The sequence below is a fragment of the Anopheles gambiae genome, chromosome X, assembly GCF_943734735.2.
Source record: "Anopheles gambiae chromosome X, idAnoGambNW_F1_1, whole genome shotgun sequence".
NCBI classification, from domain to species: Eukaryota; Metazoa; Arthropoda; class Insecta; order Diptera; family Culicidae; genus Anopheles; species Anopheles gambiae.
In genome coordinates this window covers 25,951,642-25,973,098 of record NC_064600.1, presented here as the reverse complement: position 1 = coordinate 25,973,098, position 21,457 = coordinate 25,951,642, and the positions used below count along the sequence as shown (strand labels likewise).

Below are 21,457 nucleotides of genomic sequence, written 5' to 3'. Positions count from 1 at the left end.
CATAGAGAACCACCGGGCGAATCAATGTGCAATATATCTCACATTTCGTGCGGGTTCGAAGTCTTCTGAATCTCAGCAGTCGGTGAAGTCCATAGTGTGCACGATTCCCCTTCACAATGCGTTTCCGGATCTCGCTGCTGATGTCGTAGTCCGAAGTAACGATAGTCCCGAGATAGCAAAACTACTCTACTATCTCGAGATTGTCGCAGTCATCTAATACACTGCTTCCCAGATGGTCTGAGTCACCGGCAAGCTGGTACTTCGTCTTCATCGCATTGATTCTCAATCCAATTCTTACTGCTTCGCGTTTGAGTCGGGTGTACGCCTCACACATCTTCGCTGTTGTCCTGCCGATGATGTCGATGTCATCCGCGAAGCCAAGAAATTGGAGAGACAGGTAGAGGATGGTGTCCCGGATGTCGTGGTCTAGCCCCGCGCCTCGAATGACACCTTCCAGAGCGATGTTGAAGAGCAGACATGAGAGTCCGTCATCTTGTCTCAGACCCCTGTGAGATTCGAACGCCTCCAATGTAAAGTTCGAAACTCTCACCTTGAACTGCATGGGTAAAACTATGGATCTGAGATGGGGCCCCGTCTCAGTACCCATACTGGTACACTGGTGGACATAAAAATAGGAACTTTTTTCCGTGACCGAAAGGCATAGTTCTTGTCAGAAATATTTGATAGCCCTGAAAAGGACTGTTTAAGTGGTTGTTAGGAGGTGGTGTTGCGGTGTTCCACAGAGCGAAAACACATTCTAACGGTCAATGTGGTGACCGTTATTCACTATCACTTCCTGACAGCGTTTGGCCATATCGCCGATGAGGTTACGGCATTCGCTTCTGGGTATGCGTTTCCACATAACCTTGCAGCTTGTCCATAGATCATCGGCTGAACGTGCAGGCTGGTTCTTAAGCTGATGCTTGAGTGTTGACCACAGATTTTCAATCGGGTTGAGGTCAGGACTCAACGCAGGCCACGGTAGAACTTGCACATCCTGGTTTGCCAAATAACATTTAACTGTTCGCGATGTGTGCTTAGAGTCGTTATCATGCTGAAAGATGTAATGCTCTTCGTCTCCGAATTTTTGTCGGGCGTATGGCAACATTTTACGACTAAGTATTTTTCTATACCCTTCCGAGTTCAGTGTCCCGTTCATACGGAACAAAGGACCCGGGCCGTGTCAGGAGAAGCAACCCCACACCATTACGTGGCCACCTCCGTGACTAAGGGTTTTTATCGTATTTTTCGGATGATACGCCTGATTAGGAAGGCGCCAGACGTATTTAGTGCCGTCTGAACCATCCAGATTGATTCTGGACTCATCCGAAAAAATGATTTTGCTCCACCAAAAGATGGATGCAGCTAAATGTTCTTCGGCAAACCGAATGCGCGCTTCTACGTGGTGCGGCTGCAGCTTACGAACCTTCCGCGGTCTCCGGGCACAGAACCTAGCGGCGCGTAAACGGCGAGACACCGTTTTCGCCGAAACTTGCAAACCAAGCTCCTGCTTGATACGAGCGCAAGTTTTGAAAGGATCCGCCCTGATTATCTCAACCATCTGCGCGTCAACGTCGGCCGTTGTTTTTCGCGGACGACCTGTCGATTTACCCGTAATTTCAAATATATATATATATATATATATATATATATATATATATATATATATATATATATATATATATATATATATATATATATATATATATATATATATATATATATATATATATATATATATATATATATATATATATATATATATATATATATATATATATATATATATATATATATATATATATATATATATATATATATATATATATATATATATATATATATATATATATATATATATATATATATATATATATATATATATATATATATATATATATATATATATATATATATATATATATATATATATATATATATATATATATATATATATATATATATATATATATATGTGAGCAACCTCCAAAACGGCTGGATTATTTTCAACGAAACTTTACACACACCTTATGGTGGTATGAGAATAGGTTTTAAGGCTCGTTCAGATCTTAAACTAAACTTAATTTAATAATAATTTTCTAACTCCTAACCATCAGCCGGCTTCGCAAAACAATGAACACATTAAACTTTAAAGTTCATTTTGGTTTAACCGAATTAATTTTTTTTTCATGCCTGATAAAACAAGCAGAAAAAATCGAACATTATGATTAAAATACTGTTAACTTGCATCGCATACGCTCTTGACGATAGTTTGTTTAACGAAGACCTAGGACCAGTCGTTAAATTTAACAAATGAACTCCAATGCCAAATGCTAGCTATTTTTAACGACTCTGGTTAATTTTTAACAATTTCTTTCGCGAGGTTGGCTATTAGCCTACCATGCCAAATCCGAGGAATTTTTAACAACTCTGGTTAATTATTACATATTGTTAATATTTAACCAATCCTTTCGCGATGCCGGCTTTTGTTTCTGGGCGTAACTTCATCGGATTTATCTTTCTGCTTCCTTACAAAATTTTACCATACATGATCTAGTGGACCATACATGCTTGGTAATAAATGTTGTAAATAAAGGCGCCCAGCATAAAAACACGTTTTATTTGGTTTGTACTTTGTATTTGTTTAAAAAAGTGTTTTCAATTAATTTGTTACATGAATAAAACAGCCGAGTAGATGAGAGGTGCGAAACCACCGCTTCATCACCGAGTCCAAACTATATATATATATATATATATATATATACATAGTTTTCTGTTCCCTTTGCAACACAGGGTTTTCTAGATTTATATTGACAAGTTTAGCGTATTTTTTGTTTTATTGTTCGAGCATATAATTGACTCAACAGTATCGCCGCACATGTCAACGCCTACTTCCGAACAAAATAATGAACTCACTGAAAGAGTCAATTCGAACAAACTCTCAACTCGCTGCATTTGTCAATATAATCATCGAAAATCCTGTAATAACCACAGTTTAAGATAGGAAAGAAGTCTTAAGATTGAAAATCGAATTATCCTACTTTGCATACCCATTGTTTCTATTAAAAAGAAAAAAATAGCTCACAGTTGTCCAACATCAATACAATACATTTGAGAAACTTTACAAAATTATCATATCATCTTTCGTAGCCCTGTACAGTTATTTAAATGATGCCTTACAAATCAATTTACTCATTTCTAGAGTATTTTGAAAATGTGTTCAGTTTTCATCTCTTTAATTTATTATTTTTCAAGGTTGAACTATTTTTAACAAAATGTTCCAAATCGAAATTATTGCATCTGCAACAGATTCTCAATACAGGAGATAGATGTAAGATATAACTTGAGATAGAAAATGTTATTTAGCCGAAAGCAATGGATTTTATTTATTTTTCACTGATAACCGTTACATACACATCGATGAATCGTGTGAATGACTTTTGAAATAAAATCAATAAATTGTAGAAATAATGTTTAGTATAAATACACGATATTATCGATATCTATTCTTCAAGTTCGTTTGTAAATTATGTATTGAAATAATTTCGACATTCGATTGTTTCGAATTACACCATGCTTGTCATTTTTTTCAGTCGCAAATGCAGTCATATTTCGGGGGTCTCCTATATCATGCTTTTTTAAAATTATGTAATGTTATCACACATACTGTATTCAAATTTTTAACGCAGGACTGATAAAATTTCTCCTGATTGATTGCGTTAAAGAAAATTATAGTTAATAAAGAGTCCAACAATAGCTACAGTTTAAAACAAGGCCAGCCACAAAATCTAATCCCAGCCATTAATAATTGACCAATAAAACAAAAAAAACTAACGATAAAATAACAACATAACAAGAAAATAAAATAAATCATAACATAAACAGTAACAAATATCGTCTAACTATAAAAATATAAAACATAAACGAAATTCAAAAGCACAAACTAATCGAACGAAATCAAAAACCATTAATAAAAAATCGTGTTCATGTTGGATGAGAATGAAGCAAATAATGTGATGGCGTCTATTCAAAATAGCAACTCAACCCGTACCTGTTGTATCTTTCCTAGTAGAGTTAAGAGGTGATTCACGCATAGCATCTGCAAGATCTTCGCGTAATTGTGATTCTACTGGACCTAACGATGATAACAACTCGGTGCCCAGGTTTTCGTGATGTCGAAATTCGTTCATATTCATTATTCGTGGACTTTGCTCAAAACCATCTACTGATTTTGCAATATTGCCGTCGTTTAAGAAATCCGGGAATGAAATCAGAAATATAAGGATATTAGTAAAAACCAGGCTATATAAAATTTGAAAAGTGTTATTAAATGCATATTACAACATGATCCAGATTCAATTAGTACAGGAACCAAAGGCCTCATACCTCCAACTGAATGCATATTCATTGGATGGGATCGTTGCAGTATCCGGTTCAACATGGCACCGCTACCACCGCTGGTATTGGTACCTATTTCTACTGCTTCTGCGTCAATAGAGGTCAACGGGGAACTAAAACAATATAATAAAAAAAAGAAAATTGATTGAAATTGTCAATTATATATATATATATATATATATATATATATATATATATATATATATATATATATATATATATATATATATATATATATATATATATATATATATATATATATATATATATATATATATATACTTCTCTGCATTAACTTCTCTTTTGGTTGAATATTATAAAACGCAACACGTTTATAATAAACGTAAACTTACAAAATTGTTATACAGTCTGTTCCCGAGTTACACGGTTCTCGACTTATGCGGATTCGGAGATACGCGGTATTTGTAATTTGACAGATTAAATGTCAAATCAGTACAATTTGCTTCAAGTTCGGTAGAAGTTGCCTTTTTGCTAACAAATTGAAACCGGTTAAAAGCCTGAAATATTTGAATTTTCTGTACGAATCATATGAAATAAATGATAAAGTGTATAAAAGTACTAAATTAAATAAAAAAAACTCCGAGCAATCAATAGTATTTTAGTAAAAAAAAGGGAAATTCGACTTATGCGGATATCCGAGTAACGTGGTTTCGTCGGGAACGCATAAACCGCGTAACTCGGGAACAGACTGTATTTTATAATCATAATCTCATCTCTGTAGCATAATCTTTTATAATGAGTTTACCTATGTATATACCTATATATATATATATACATATATATTTATATACATACATATATATATATATATATATATATATATATATATATATATATATATATATATATATATATATATATATATATATATATATATATATATATATATATATATATATATATATATATATATATATATATATATATATATATATATATATATATATATATATATATATATATATATATATATATATATATATATATATATATATATATGTATTATATACATATACATATACACATATATATACATATATATATATATATACATATATATATATATATATATATATATATATATATATATATATATATATATATATATATATATATTGATATACATATATATATATATATGTATTACATACATATTTTTGATTTTGAATATATATATATATATATATATATATATATATATATATATATATATATATATATATATATATATATATATATATATATATATATATATATATATATACTTGCATAGGTATATACATAGGTAAACTCATTATAAAAGATTATGCTACAGAGATGAGATTATGATTATAAAATACAGTCTGTTCCCGAGTTACGCGGTTTATGCTTTCCCGACGAAACCGCGTTACTCGGATATCCGCATAAGTCGAATTTCCCTTTTTTTTACTAAAATACTATTGATTGCTCGGAGTTTTTTTTATTTAATTTAGTACTTTTATACACTTTATCATTTATTTCATATGATTCGTACAGAAAATTCAAATATTTCAGGCTTTTAACCGGTTTCAATTTGTTAGCAAAAAGGCAACTTCTACCGAACTTGAAGCAAATTGTACTGATTTGACATTTAATCTGTCAAATTACAAATACCGCGTATCTCCGAATCCGCATAAGTCGAGAACCGTGTAACTCGGGAACAGACTGTATAACAATTTTGTAAGTTTACGTTTATTATAAACGTGTTGCGTTTTATAATATTCAACCAAAAGAGAAGTTAATGCAATTATCTAAATATCTTTTCATAATAAAGATACGCAATTATCTCTACCACAAAATTTTTTGTCGTAAAAAACGGTAACACTCTTTCTCATAAAAAAACAAAACTAAGTAAACCAATAAATAAAAACCGACAAAAAACGAGGCGTTGTGTACGTATGGTAAAAAAATTAAATAACTATACTTTACTAAAAACCATTATATTCTTACCCACTCGGTGTACTATATGTTTTAAACATGAATTGCGGACCCATCCATAAACGACGATGCGGACCAGCATGAGTTATTATCTCAACATGCGACAACCACCGATCATCGTGATCTACAGGAGTACTTTCACGTTGATGTGAATGTTGTGAGCGATCATACTCTTGCATCGATCCAGTATTTTGTCTTTTGCCAGAATTATCTTCTTCTATAATTTGGTCTTTTATGAGCCAGTTGTCCAGAGCAAGCGGTGGTTGAATTTCTGCAACAGATGCATTTTCTTGGCGCTGTAGACACCATTGTGCTTTAGCTTCTATCTCTAATTCGATCGCCGTATCATCGCATACTTTCTCCTTTGGCGTCCCTGTTTAAAATATCGTAAAAAAGCAACATTTATTAGTCATTATTTTATTCTTCTTCGGCACAACTATCCGTTGTAGCAGGGCCTGATTGCACCACTAGAGGGCGAGGCTTTCAGTGACTTACAGGGTTTTCCAAGTCAGTGGAACGAAGAATGTAAATGTTGTTATTAGCCGCGTACAAGATGTCAATCCACATCAATCTGATATTTCATTTCGATCATCATAATTTTAAATTTCTTCAGCATGATTTTCAACACACCCAAAGCTGAATTGAGTAAGACAGTACTTGTGATGTGTTGAAAATCATGTGTAAAACTGAAATTTTGTTATGAAGCAATTACATTATTTTACAGCTGTTGAAAAACATCTTGGAGGCGGTGAATATTTATATGCACATTCAAAAGTGACTAGAAAAACCCTGTATTGATTACACATAACAGGATAGTCAGTCCTAAGGATGTTGGGCATGACACACGTGTTGTTAAGTCGTACGAGTTGACGACTGTTCCACGAGACCGGCCATTTTTCATTAAATTAGTTAATAATTACTGGTTAAAGGATATGTTGTATCACATAAAATGCACTCGAGACTTTCAAACTGAATTAAACACAAAATGAAATAAGAACATACTTAGTAATAAAAGAGCGTTAAATAAATACGACACGTATATCTCCCTTCAAAACTTACAACATTTAACCGAGTTACGAGTTTTGGCTTTCGCATGATGCATCATTTATCTTAATAGAGGTTAGTTTCATTGGGTCCAGTGATCAGAGTGGCCACTCGAATCGGGATTTTAATTTCCCGGTTTTTTCCCGGTTTTCCCGGTTTTTTCCCGGTTTTCCCGGATTTTTTTATGGAGTTTTCCCGGTTTACTTTGCTTCGTGTGCCGGTTTTATAGATACTTCAATTTCAAATTATTATATAATACGTTTTCAAAAACTGTTATCTAGAGCAGGGGTCTCCAAACTTTACAGTTCGCGGGCCGCATTGCTACACATATAATGGTGTTGAGGGCCATTTTTTCGTTGCCTGTACGTAATACGAACGTTCAAATTTTATCTTTATAAGAAAATACTACCATAATATACATAACTCCTATTGCTTTCTATTATTTAAGATTAGTCTACGTCGCTAAAAAGCAACAATTACATTTTCTTTAGAAATAGTCACAAAAATTTTCTATTTATTTCAACCTTCACAAAGTTGCCTCGGGCCGCATAATAGGCTCTCGAGGGCCGCATGCGGCCCGCGGGCCGTAGTTTGGAGACTCCTGATCTAGAGATTAGGCCGGTCTCGTAGTACAGCCGTCAACTCGTACGACTTAATAACATGCCCGTCATGGGTTCAAGCCCCAAATGGACCGTGCCGCCATACGTGTAGGACTGACTATCCTACTATGGGGGGATTAATTAGTCACTGTAAGCCAACTCCACAAGTAAGTGGTACAGAGGCAGGCCTTGACCGACAACGGTTGTTGAGCCAAAAGAAGAAGAAGAAGAATAAGATCTAGAGGATGGTACATAAGTAAACACGGGCATTACGGGAAAGATGGGCACTTGTCATAAAAACTGGATAAAATTTATTACTGAATTATTCAACAATTGGATTGGATTGGATACTATATCTGGAGGTGTGACAACACATTTGAGAACCATTTTTGGCATGATTTCTATCAAATTTGTACAAACAAATTTTCAATCGTGCGCTCGTGTGTGGATCTAATTTGGCTACTATGGATCTTAAGCTATTTAAATATGCATTCTTTATATTTTCGAATGTTTTATATGAGCAAAAAACTGTTGAAAAAATGACAAAAAAAAGCTTTAAAAATATTGCTTTTTGGTGGTTTAGCTTCATGACGCTAACGTGTAAAGACTTTACCTCGTGGCAAAGATATTTTTCATCTGCTATCAGTTGGTGATTTACAGATGTCATCACACAACCTTAAAAAAGGGTGACTGGAAGTCATGGACCAACCAGCCACTGGAGAAAGCATACAAATCTGCGAAGAACGGATTTACTGTCAAACAGCAGCCATGCATTATGCTGTTACTCGCACGACGCTGATGATGCACCTCACGAAAAGATACAGGAGATTTCAGTGGGTTTCTTAATTTTGGGACACTTTCTTGAATATGTTTTACGGGAAGTGTACTTTATGTGATAATAAAACAAAGGAGCAACGATCGGACTGTATAAGTGACGTCACCTCAACCATCAGTGCCAGTGTGGGAACCCAGTCACCCGGGCGGAATGAAGGTAGAGGCCGGAAACCAAAGTGCAAAATGCGAATGTACAGGCGATGTGTGATTGGGTAAACTTAAAATTGCTAAAAGAGACAAAAATTATCAGTTATGTTCAAAAATTGGGATCGCCCACTAAATCCACCGTTAAATTAGACACGACCGCAACTTCACGAGAGATGAATAACAAAAGACGAGTACAAGGTAGAACGAATAGGCACACCATACCCGAAATGTGCAAGAACCGATATCGGGGAATGTAAGTATTGCACCAGTGCGAATGAGAAGTATAGTACATATATTGCGTACCATATGTGAGAAACGGAAAATGTTGTCCTTACATATTGGTGTGATGTTGCTGGCTTGTGGTAAGTTGGGAAAAAAATATACAAAACTTCCCATTAATTGAAAATGCACTTAGTACGATGGTTAACAGTGATAGCTTAAGTTTGTGATAATTTCCCGGATTTTTTTTTTTTTTTTTTGAGAATTTCCCAGTTCTTCACGGAAACATAAAATTTCCGGCTAATTCGCGGTTTTCCCGGTTTTCCCGGTTGAGTGGCCACCGTGTAGTGATGCAACGTGTGGTACATACCTTCTTACTCGGTATTATTGCTGATTTTGATACCGGGTTGTTACTCTTTTCGTCTTTATTTAGTTACTTACTTACTTACCCGGAGCTAAAACCGCTTTCGATTACTGCAAGAGTATGCGAAATCTCTTACGGTCTCGCGCCCCTGTCTATCAATCCGTTATCCCAGCTTTAATAGCGAACAACTTCACCTCATTTGGGTCTACCGCGCCCTCTCTATCCTTGTGGACAATCAAAAATGACTTAACGGGTTGGGTCGTCCAGTTTCATGCATGTAAGATGAACAGCCCACCAGAGCCTAGCTAGCTTGATACATAACGTTGCACGACAATGAAATCGCTGTGCATCTCGTATAGCTCGTTGCTGTATTGGCTTCTCCATTGTCCTTACTCATGTCCAATAGGAGCCTAACATACTTCATTTTTCCCACGGTTTAATGATTTTTGTCATGGTAGCTGTATGTATTATGCTGCATGCATGCATGTTTTTTGCTGGTAGCTACCAGCTCTCTAATATCTCGTACCAGATCTCTAATATCAAGTGATACAATTGTGCTATCATCTGCGACGGTTGTCATATCCATTAACATTTTGTCTTTTCATATGCAGAGGTTGTGCTATCATCTGCAACGCTTGTCATAATAGTTGATAATTTTGATCTATCGAAAGAAAAACCCTGTATGTCAAAGACACACAATCGGAAGGCAGAAGAACAAATAAACAGAAAGCTGAAGATGTTGTCAGTACTACGGGGCAAGTGGGGGCACTCGACTACGACTAACAATACCTGTTAATCTCGTGGTATAGTAGTCAACTCGTACGACTTAACAACATGCCTGTTGCGGGTCCAAGCCCGGAATGAACCGTGCCCCCATACGTAAGACTTGACTATCTTGCTGTGGTAGTCAATAAGTCACTGAAAGCCAAGCCCATTCGTGATACAGGCTGCTTTAGATCTACAACGGTTGTTTTGCCAAATAAGAAAAAGAAGAAGACATGTAAATTGGTGCACTATTCGAAAATCGATAGTACTACAGATTAATCGGTAAGTCTCGTCACCTGAACAGCAAACCTGAAAAAAATGCAGATGTTGCTTTTTGATATTGAATTTTTTTACAAAACGATCATGATTACATGCACGCATTTTTTTTTATTTCAATGTATTAAAAAAGCCATAGCATTCTACATTTGGGAACCGGATCATTCATTTTTTCTCGTCAACTGAATGAACCGTACGGTTCTGGTTCATTTGGCACAACGCTACAATGCAGGAACCGCATAGAACGCGGGCATAAGCAGAGGAATATGCTCGGCTCAGACGCGAAGAGAAACGAGTTCTCCGCTCCAACAAACACACAGGAGAAGAGCAAAACATGCAGAAACTCGAACGAACCACGGAATCACGGAAATTCGTGATCCCTTTTGTCTTAAGTCCCTTTATTGTTGTTGGGTCCGTTCCGTACTGGAATATGCCTGTGTCATCTGGTCTCCTGTCCAACTATCTCTGCTCCAAAGGATTGAGAGGATCCAGAGACGTTTTACAAGGATCGTATTTCGTAGGTCGCTGGGTCATCACTCTATTCCTCTTCCTTCGTATGAGGATAGATGCACTTTATTAGGCCTTGCCAAGTTGGAGCACCGCTTCTCGGTCGCTCAGGCTTCTTTCGTCGCTGGCATATTGCTCAATACGATTGATACCCCTTCACTTCTGTCGCGCTTACATTTGTATGCACCTTGTCGCACCTTACGTTATCGTTTTCGTCTCCAGTTACCTATATGTCGTACACGTTTTGCTCGCAATGAGCCTTTTGTAAGAGCTATGTCGTCTTTTAATAGTACTTATGATCTGTTCGATTTCAACATATCCTATCCTGTCTACCGATCCCGTCTTCGCTCCTTTTCCGTACCATAAACTCCTTCCAACTCCTTCGTGAATAATTGTTATACTATAGTCAGTAAGCACTATTGCTGTAACCCAACGTGGCCGAGCAAATAATAAAATCAAAATAAAATAAAATAAAATAAAAACCAGAGAGGCGTACGGACCGACACGAAAGTTTTACCAAGCGATAGCAGGTCACCGAAACAACGTTGTACCTAAGGTAACCTGCTGTCGCAGCAAGGATAGAGGTCTGATTATTAACCAGCCAGAGGTCCTCTCGCGCTGGGCTCAATACTTTAATGAATTACTCAACGAGCAGTTTAACGAACAGCTAGAGGCGCCACTAGCAGATAGTGCCATGCTATTGCCACCGAGTATGCAAGAAACACAAAAAGCTATCCGTCGGCTGAAAAATATCAAGGCACCCGGAACCGACGGAATCGCAGCTGATATGGTCAAGAAAGGAGGTACACGACTAGAAAACGAGATTCATCAAATTGTTACTGAGGTGTGGGATAGCGAATCGATGCCTTGTGATTGGAATCTCAGCATCATCTACTCCATATACAAGAAGGGAGATAGATTGGACTGCAACAACTACAGGGGTATTATTACGGTGTTGAATACCGTCTATAAAGTATTCTCTCTGGTCCTTCAGGATCGCCTTGTCCCGCAAGTCGAAGAGATAGTCGGAAACTATCAAAGAGGATTCCGAAACGGAAAATCAACCACTGATCAGATCTTCACCATGCGGCCGATCTTAGAGAAGATGGTTGAATACAGAAACGACACATACACATCTCTTCATTGACTTCAAAATTGAATATGATATCAGAAGAAAACTATGCACAGATAACTTTTTTACTGAACTTCAGTTAAATTTTACCAAGTTTTTTTGATCAGAAGATTCAATAATCCTTTCAGTAAAAATAATGTTTACTGAATCATTCAGTAATGTAGAGTATTCACAAATCTGACAGCTCGTACAGTAAAGTAGGCTGACCATACGTACCGTATTTAACGGGACAGTCCCGTTTTTTATCAGAAATTTTATGTTCTATCGTATTCGTAAAAAAAATCACGATTTGTCCCATTCTTTATGTTCTGGAATAGTTAGAATAAAAATTACTTCTTCTTCTTTGGCTCAACAACCGTTGTCGGCCTGTACCACTTGCGGGCTTGGCTTTCAGTGGCTAATTGATTTCCCCCCATAGCAGGATAGTCAGTCCTACTTATGGCGACACGGTCCATTTGGGGATTGAACCCATGACGGGCATGTTGTTAAGTCGCACGAGTTGACGACTGTACTACGAGACCGGTTGAAAATAAAAATAAAATAAAATAAAATAATTTTTTAATTCTTATTTAAAAATAAAAAATAAGAATAAAAATTACTATTCCTACAAAAATCCTACAACTGTCCTACAACATGCTTTAAACAATGTCCAATTTAGAGAACACAATTGTCTACCATTTGTTAATACAATAACCCGTTTTTTGTACACTGTTCACATGATTTAAAAATGGTCGGCTTCGATTGAACCAAATGTCAAACGAATCGAGTCAAAAACGTGTGTTTTACTAATCGGGCATTGTATTAAGCATGTGTAAAATCAGTTGTTTGATCAATGATTTAGATTGGGTTCAATTGTATAGCGTCGGTTGCACTTGTTTAAGGAAATTAATTTCCATTCACTTCAATGTCGTGATTTCATACACAGTGGTGCCCTTCGTGCAAATCTAAAAGCTCAACAAATACCTGTCTTAAGGCCCTATTGCTTTACAAAAAAAATCCAAGAAACACAAGAAATTTCAAAAATTACAAGAAAAAGTGTGTTCTTGGTACGTTTTTAGGTGCCTATGTGAAATTAAGATCACAATCGGTGCACAATTTAAAATAAGCATTGAGCATTTCTTTAAATTTGATTTTCGCTTAGGAAAAACAGAGATCCAATACTAAGCATCATTAATATAAAACTATTGCCAGAAAGAAACGTGTTAAAGTATTTGAATTATTGACGAGTTTGTAGCACTTTTTTTCTGGATATACTTATTCACGAAGGCGGGAGTTTCTCCTGCCAATTTCTCCCACTTAAGGGTGTTTCTTTTGACTATAGATGTAGAAAACAAGTGTTGTAGATTAATGCCAATAAATTTATGGAAATATTCAATGCATCGAAACTATTTTTTTCTGTTTGTTTCTGTTAAATTGCGAGGCGTTTCCGTCGAAAAGGAGTCAGATTAAAAGAGCGGTCATTACAGGGTTTTCCAATTGAGTTTAGACTAGCCGCATACTTTTTTTGAATAGTCGCAATAGATTCTTGACAAGCATCCTCTATTTTTGATTACGAGCAATGGATTATTGACTAGGAGCAATTGATTTCAGCAGGTCCCTGCATGACAGCCTAAAAGCGTCGCGTTTATAACACCCGGTGTGACAGATCGACTTGAATAATAACCTGTGGATGATATTTAATTTCATCCGCTCATTAGTTTCAAGCGTCTGTTTTACTGCTATATATCATCCACAAAATAAGATATATTTTATCTGATAGGTTTTTGGTGCTATTGTTTTGATTTTATGAATGCACAATACAACTTAACGGCTGAATTGAAATATGCAGTAGTGAACCCACAGGCATAACCTAACCAAAAGCTAGATTAAGCAAGTTTTTCAGTGTGACCATATGTAGTTCTATCGATTTTCGATCGAATATCGGTTTACAATTGAGCACACTAAAACTCAGTTTTTCTAACCAAAAATCAAATATTTTTCTTAGAATTGACCGTTCAACCATAAAATTGGAATTTAATAAAATTTATGAGTGAATAAAAAGTTGTTTTTACTGAAAATTACCGAATTTGCTTTAGATTTCCTATCGATAACCTCAAAAACAATCTGGTCACTCCGCGCCAGCAACCGGTCTGCTGAAATCAATTGCTCCTTGTCAATAATCCATTGCTTGTAATCAAAAATAGAGGATGCTAGTCAAGAATCTATTGCGACTATTCAAAAAAAGTATGCTGCTAGTCTATACTCAATTGGAAAACCCTGTAATATGTTTTTTAAGAAACGTGTTTTTTCGAAAATAGTCTAGAATACGTTATGTTGTGGGTTCTTAGTTCTAGGTTTGGTAGCTATGATGAAAGGAGATTTCTTTAGAGATTGAAAGATGGAGAGTTATGGCCTTTGTATGAGCTTTGCTATTCAAACTTTGGACTCTCTAGCTGCATCAAATGAAGATTTGACAAAGTATGATGGAGGGACCAAATTGTAGTAATTTATGGACCTTGTGTTGAATGTGAAATTTATGTGAATTATTTGTAATATTTGGAAAAATAAAGGAAATGTTTTATGAATTCTTAAAAATAATCGATGTCCCATATTTTTTAAAACTGTCCCATTTATCCATCAACTTCATCTGGTTTGCTTATAGCGGTTGTGTCAAACTCATTTCATCAGAGGGCCGCAAGTACCCAAGCGATTCAAAACCCTGAAAAGTAGCAAAAAGAGTAGCTCATCAAGTAGTTTCTACATCTCGTGCTACTTTGGTTGCTTAGAGTCAGAAAAATGTAGAACATGTGGGTTCCAGGAAAGTGCAAAAAATTAGTTCTCCAGTGAACTACAAAAACACACACGCGATGACTCTCGCTTACGTTCTTCTGTTCTACGCCACACCCCCCTCCGAATTCTCTATACTCCCTCCTCTCTTCCTTCCCCCTGCCACATTTTCCCACACAGAACTTCATTTTTAAAGCTCACTTCCATCGACGGCGTGTCGATGTGACAATGTGTGTCGTCGCGTGTATTGTCGGTTTGGTCAGAAAAACTTTTACTCCACACAATCTGTGATTTGGAGTGTCGGCGTTCAGATTGGACCATCGCGACTTTGACCATTGCGCGCGATCAAAACGACATTTTGTATTGTGTTGTATGTAGCGTGCGCGCCAACATTTTAAGAGTGCGCGGAGAGTGTATGAGGGGGTGGGAAGGTGAGATACAGAGACAAATTTCGCTGCACATTAACACATACATTCTCACTGCACGGGTTGAACTGCGAATACACAATTCTGAGAGAATATACTCGAGCGCTCGCAAGCAGAGCAGATGAGTGCAAGCAAGCATGTATAGAGGATTGAGTGAGAAAAACGATTATTTTGCTCCAAGCTTTATATTTTTGTCCCATTGGGTACAGATTTTCAGTATTTCGCGGGCCGCAAAGTTGAGAATAAAAAATATACCTCAATATTTATAAAAAATACTGTTTAAAATCATTATTGTTAAACAAATTGATTTTTTGTACTCCTCGCTTCAAATCTGGAATTGTTTCTTATTTAAAAGTTTGCGATACTATTTTTCATTGTGCTCTTTTTTATTTGAAAAAAATGTTTAATATACTTTTAAAGTCACACGCAATTTCTTTTATCCTTATTATTAAAATAGTATAATTTTCCATATGTCGCGTTCTCACACGGCAGTTCTGTTAGAAAATATCGCTCAACCCTTCTTTTTCACTGAGGTAGGGGAAATCTAGCTGCCTGTTGCACATCTTTTTATAAGCAATCCGAGCTATCCATCGCAGCAGCTATCCAATAACAAAAATATTTGCCTGCAATTTTTTGACAGATCAAGAGAAAAATTGTTATAAAACGTGTTAAAGCATTATTTTTCGCTAATTTCCAAGTTCCAAGTGATCTGGTGGTATATTCATTTCTTTTAACAAGAACCCGTATTTTACGATTTTTTTTTTAAATAACGATAATTTTATCTGACGAAGATTCGTGGTGTGTGATCCCATAAAGATCGGCAAATCTTTTTTTGACACTTGAAGGGAGATGATTCGCGAATTGAGGTATGGACTGTGTGAGCTAATCGATTAATAAGCTTTGTACTGCAAGGCTTCGGTATTTCTATTATTTTAATCCTTAATTTGAATTCTTTAGGCTTCAGCGTAATCATATCATTTTGGTTTTGATTTTTGGGGAGGTTGGAAAGCAATACATTAATTCGTCTTGCAGAATAAGGGATACAAATAGTTCCAATTTGGCTTTTTCTATTTGGCGTAACGTCCTACGCGGACATGCTGGCCTATACAGGCTTTCGAGACTCAATTCATTACCACGCAGCCGGATAGTTAATTCTTGCTACGGGGGGACGGTCCATTTTATGATTGAACCCGTGACTGGCATGTTATTGAGTCGTTCGAATTGACGACTGTACCACGGGACTGCCCCCCCAACTTGGCTTCAATCATTTTGATTAGCATTTATGGTGGTATGATTATGAAAAAAAAACAGAAGTGGCTCCAATCGAACATTAAAGATGTAACATTCTATGATCGGAGCCAGATCCGTTCGGAGAAATTCGAAGCCAAATGAATCCTTTACTCGGCAGTCGAGGGCATTGAGATCGTCAAATTCGATGGGACCGACCGGATCCATTTCTCACATGCAGACTAGCCGCTCCGTGCGACAACCGATGACTCTAACGGTTCCGAATGACTCTAAACGGCTCTATAGGCTTCGTACAGCACCAAACGGAACTGTTGGTTTGATTTTGGCCGGATTCGGAGTCGGAATAGCTATGATCGGAAATGGTTTTGAATTTAATTCAGAATTTAATCGAAACATAATACCACTGAGTTTGCATTCGATTGCATGTTTCTTAAGGGTCTCGATTGTTCTGTGCGATTGTGTAGAATAAGTTTATGAGATGTTATGGGTACATTCATGTAAGTTTAGAAAAATATACCAAAAAAAGGATTGTTCTTCTGTGGAAAATTTAATACACTTCGACAAATAGTAACAACAGATTTTTACTTTGCAATGCTTTTAGCAATTCTCAAAAAAATCTCGCGGGCCGCATTCAGAATAGACGCGGACCGCCAATTTGACATACCTGGCCTACAGTAAAGGCATTCTCATATTACAAACAGCACAACATATTTCTTTCAAATTTAGTTTCCTATTTATGCGCAGAGATGGCCAGTGCCTCAATTCATGTTCATCCATGTTTTATATAGTATAATACAGTTTTTTCACTGTATTTTGCCGCAACAAGTTTTGATGGTTCCAAAAGCGATTAAAGACACCATGAAATGTCAAAAAGCACGGTGTATTGCTAAGATTTTACACACCAATACCGATGCCAAATGTTTCAAATTAATCCTGTAAGCCGAAATCTCACCTGAAATTTCACCAGGGTATCTGAAAGCGCCTAGCAAATCATCGAGCCTTGCATGTCACGAGCAAGTGGGCATCGCCCGCATTGTTTTATTTGTTGTTCTAGCTGACAAGTAGATTTGACAGAATGAATTGCTGCAATTTCAGTCATTTGTTTTACTGATTTTCAGTAAAATACGTATAATTGAAATGCATTCAGAAAATTATTTCACTGAAAATCTGTAACAACATGACATTAATGCTGAAAATCAGTAAGATGTTCTATTACTGAATCGTTTCAGTACAAAACTTTACTGAAGCCGGATGAGAAAATTTGCTGTGTACGATGCCATGAGCTCTTTTGGAATCCCACCCAAACTGATAAGGCTAGTAATAATAACTATGACCAACGTCAATTTCCAGGGGAGGGTGGATGGAGAACACTCAGGGCCTTTTGCTACCAACAAAGGTCTGCGTCAGGGGGACGGGCATATCTACTTCCTATTAATCTTGGCGCTAGAGAGGGCTATCCGTGACTCGAGGGGGGAGACTATCTTCTATAAGTCAATCCAAATCCTGACATACGCTATACACATACGATATACACATCATTGGTCTGTGGCAATCCTATGTAGCAGAAGCTTACCAAGCGATCGTGCAAGTGGCAGAGAACCTCGGATTGCAGATAAATAAAGCTAATACCAAACTGATGGTGGCAACATCAGCGGCTTTAACAATAAATAATTCAAACCTACATAGGCGTAACGTACAGATAAGTGAGCGCACTTTTGAAGTCGTCTCAGAATTCACTTATCTTGGATCAAAGGTCAGCAACGACAATAGTATGAAACAGAGTTGCGCGCAAGGATGCTGGCTTCCATCCGGTCATTTTACAACCTGAAAAATCAACTAACATCAAAGAAGCTGTCGCAACGCACGAAGCTGGACATATATAGTACCTATATAGTACCGGTACTCACATACACATCTGGGACATGGACACTGTCCAAATCTGACAAAACCCTCTTAGCCGTGTTCGAGAGGAAGGTGCTCAGAAGGATACTTGGCCCCGTATGTGTGGAAGGACAATGGAGGAGCCGCTATAATGACGAGCTATACGAGATGTACGGCTACTTAACTGTCGTGCAGCGTATCAAGCTCGCCGGCTCCAGTGGGCTGGCCATGTTGTACACATGGAAACGGACGACCCAGCCCGTAAAGTCTTTTTAGGCCGCCCACAAGGACAAGGAGGCGTGGTAGGCCCAAATTGAGGTGGCAAGATGGCGTGGAGACGTCCGCCATTAAGGCCGGAATAACGGACCGGCAGACGAAGGCGCGAGACCGTGAGCGGCTTCGGACACTCCTAAGGCAGGCCAGGACCGCAAAGCGGTTGTAGCGCCGGATAAGTAAGTAAGTAAGATACGCAAAATGATGGAGATTTAATCATTGAGGAAGAAAGATCAAGTGGTACATTTGCTATATTACCGTGCATTTAATTTTATTATTCAGGAGGAACGGTCCAAGAAGGCCGTATTGCTACCGTGTATTTAAAGCAGTTTGGGAAATAAATCAGAAGTCCTAATAAAAAAATGCGCCTATGAGTAGGCAATCCGCTAGACGAATCTAAAATGTGTATATATTGGTGACAGCCTTAGGATTAGAATAGGATTAAGGTGTTAGTGAATTGTAAATATGTATAATAAATTAGTCTTAACGTAACCACCGCGATGTTTGGAAGTGAACCGATCGATCCGAAAGTGAATTGGTTGTGAGCTAGAGAACACACACATAGAATAAAAAATAAAATTAAGACCGCCAACAACGTCCCGATCCATACTAAATCCAATAAATATTCTCAAGCGTTTGAAACTAAAGTACTGATACACTAAAGCAAGCGAAGAAAATGCTCCGAGATAATATAACTCGCGAATCAATATCTCCCAACACTTCTCCCGTATGGATTGTACCAAAAGAGAGGAATCAACAGGTCTAAAGAAATATCATTCGGTCATCGATTATAGATCGCTAACTGAAAAAACCCATTTCAGACAAATACCCCAATCCTGATATTACTGAAATTTTAGATATATTAGGGAAGGCTTTGTACTTCTCGCCTTTAGATATAGTAGCAAGATTTCATCAAGTGCAGTTAGAGGAGGACGATATAGAGAAAACGACATTTGCTGTTAGTTTAGGGAAATACGAATTTACAAGGATGGTTTTTGGACTTCAAAATGCACCATCAACATTTCAAAGGGTTATGGATACAATGCTAAGATAACATATAGGATCTTGTTGTCTTGTCTACACGTAAAACATCCTAATTTTTATGTTACATGTTGCTAAAATTTTTAATGATTTATGTTATTAAAAGATAGAATGTTAAAAATCCAAATCGAGAATATTTTTTTTTCGGAAAAAAATTCAACTCCAAAACATCACAGTAACAGAAGAAGAGGTAAAACCTAATATGATATGATGATCGTACATACGTCACAACTGGACATCGAGTACCGTCGCGGTAAGTCAGTTTTGACTGACATAAGCCGAGGTGGAACGAACAGTTCTTAGCGGACTGAATGAACTCGGCATTTGATCGTCCAAGCAATCATTGAAACTCGGAAGGGGTTTCCCTAAGGCGTCATCCATCAATTATGTAACGCTAATAGTGGAAGAGGGGAAGTTTAAGTTTTGTTACGTAACGCAATATAAAATGTATTTTTTTTTTATTTTTTGATAAGTTGTTGTGATGTAAAAAACGAGAATTCTTCTTGGCGACTTCACAACCTACGCGGTTATGCCGGTCTAAAAATAGATCTCGCTACTTTTTATGTATTACTCAGCCGAATAGTCCTTTGGTCCGTCGAATTTTGTTACCACGGACGTACGGACGGAAAAACTTAAGACATGATTTTCGCAGTAACGTTACATTCCGTTACTGCAACGTACCACAGTGTGCGTGCCACTCGATTATACAGGAGGGCATTTGTTGATGGTAGCATGCGATTCGCAGGTGACGACACGCGATTGGAAGCAAATGGTAAAATAATCAGCTGTAACGCTTTACACAAGTGTAGTTCCTATCTAAGTCCATACAAACCCAATTCTGATAATGCGTAACATATTAAACATCACATATTATGTGAAATAGAATATTCAATTTGATGATGATATAACTTCGTAAGCCACAGAAACATTTCTAGAAACATGGACATATTTATAGAGGACCAGGCAGATGGCTGAATGAAAAACGCTTCTGATGATAGTGATGCAAGAACATTGCAACCGTTGCTAAGGATCCGATTATCAGAATCTTTTTGAATTTGATCACTGCATGGGACATCTTCTCTTTATATAAAATACAGGGTTTTCCAGGAGTTCGTACAGCTGTGGGACACTTTATTGGCTCCTCCTTCCAGGAAATGAACTCAATGTAATGGGAATTGGATTCTATAGCACCTTTCCTGGACAAATCCAAGAGGAATTTTCATGGAACCTGTCCAAAAGGGGTGCCGCCATAGAGTCCAATTTCCAACATATGAAGTTCACTTCAGAAAGAGCCAAGAAAGTGTCCCACAACTATGAGAACCCCTGGAAAACCCTGTAGCATGGAAGCGGGAGATTGAACACGGGAGAGAATATACGGCGCCGTGCTACCCGTTCTCTTCCCCTTTTTTAAGCTTAGAAAATCTTCCTTCGGCTTAACTCTAGGTTTTTACCCACACCATGTTAAAAAAATCCCTGCTCTTTGCCCGTAGGGTACAGTTTGTTATACTAAGGGGAGGGGGTCGAAAATTTGCAATTTTTGCGTTACGTAATTGATGGATGA

The 21,457-nt window shown here is 37.0% G+C and overlaps 1 protein-coding gene across 16 annotated transcripts in view; it reads right to left on the bottom strand.

Moving 5' to 3' along the window:
- The window catches only part of LOC1278696 (breast carcinoma-amplified sequence 3 homolog), a 68,414-nt gene that overhangs the window by 30,367 nt on the left and 16,590 nt on the right, over window positions 1–21,457 (bottom strand). For 7 of the 16 annotated variants that reach the window (XM_061647993.1, XM_061647920.1, XM_061647969.1 and 4 more), the window contains 3 exons: window positions 6,388–6,748; window positions 4,342–4,511; window positions 4,052–4,225 (listed from right to left, as the gene is read on the bottom strand). In XM_061647993.1, the coding sequence (XP_061503977.1) occupies window positions 4,052–4,225; window positions 4,342–4,511; window positions 6,388–6,748 (705 nt within the window). Of the gene's footprint in view, window positions 1–3,358; window positions 4,226–4,341; window positions 4,512–6,387; window positions 6,749–6,870; window positions 21,085–21,457 lie in introns of those variants that run through there. The other 9 variants (XM_061648002.1, XM_061647924.1, XM_061647961.1 and 6 more) reach the window with 8 other exon arrangements.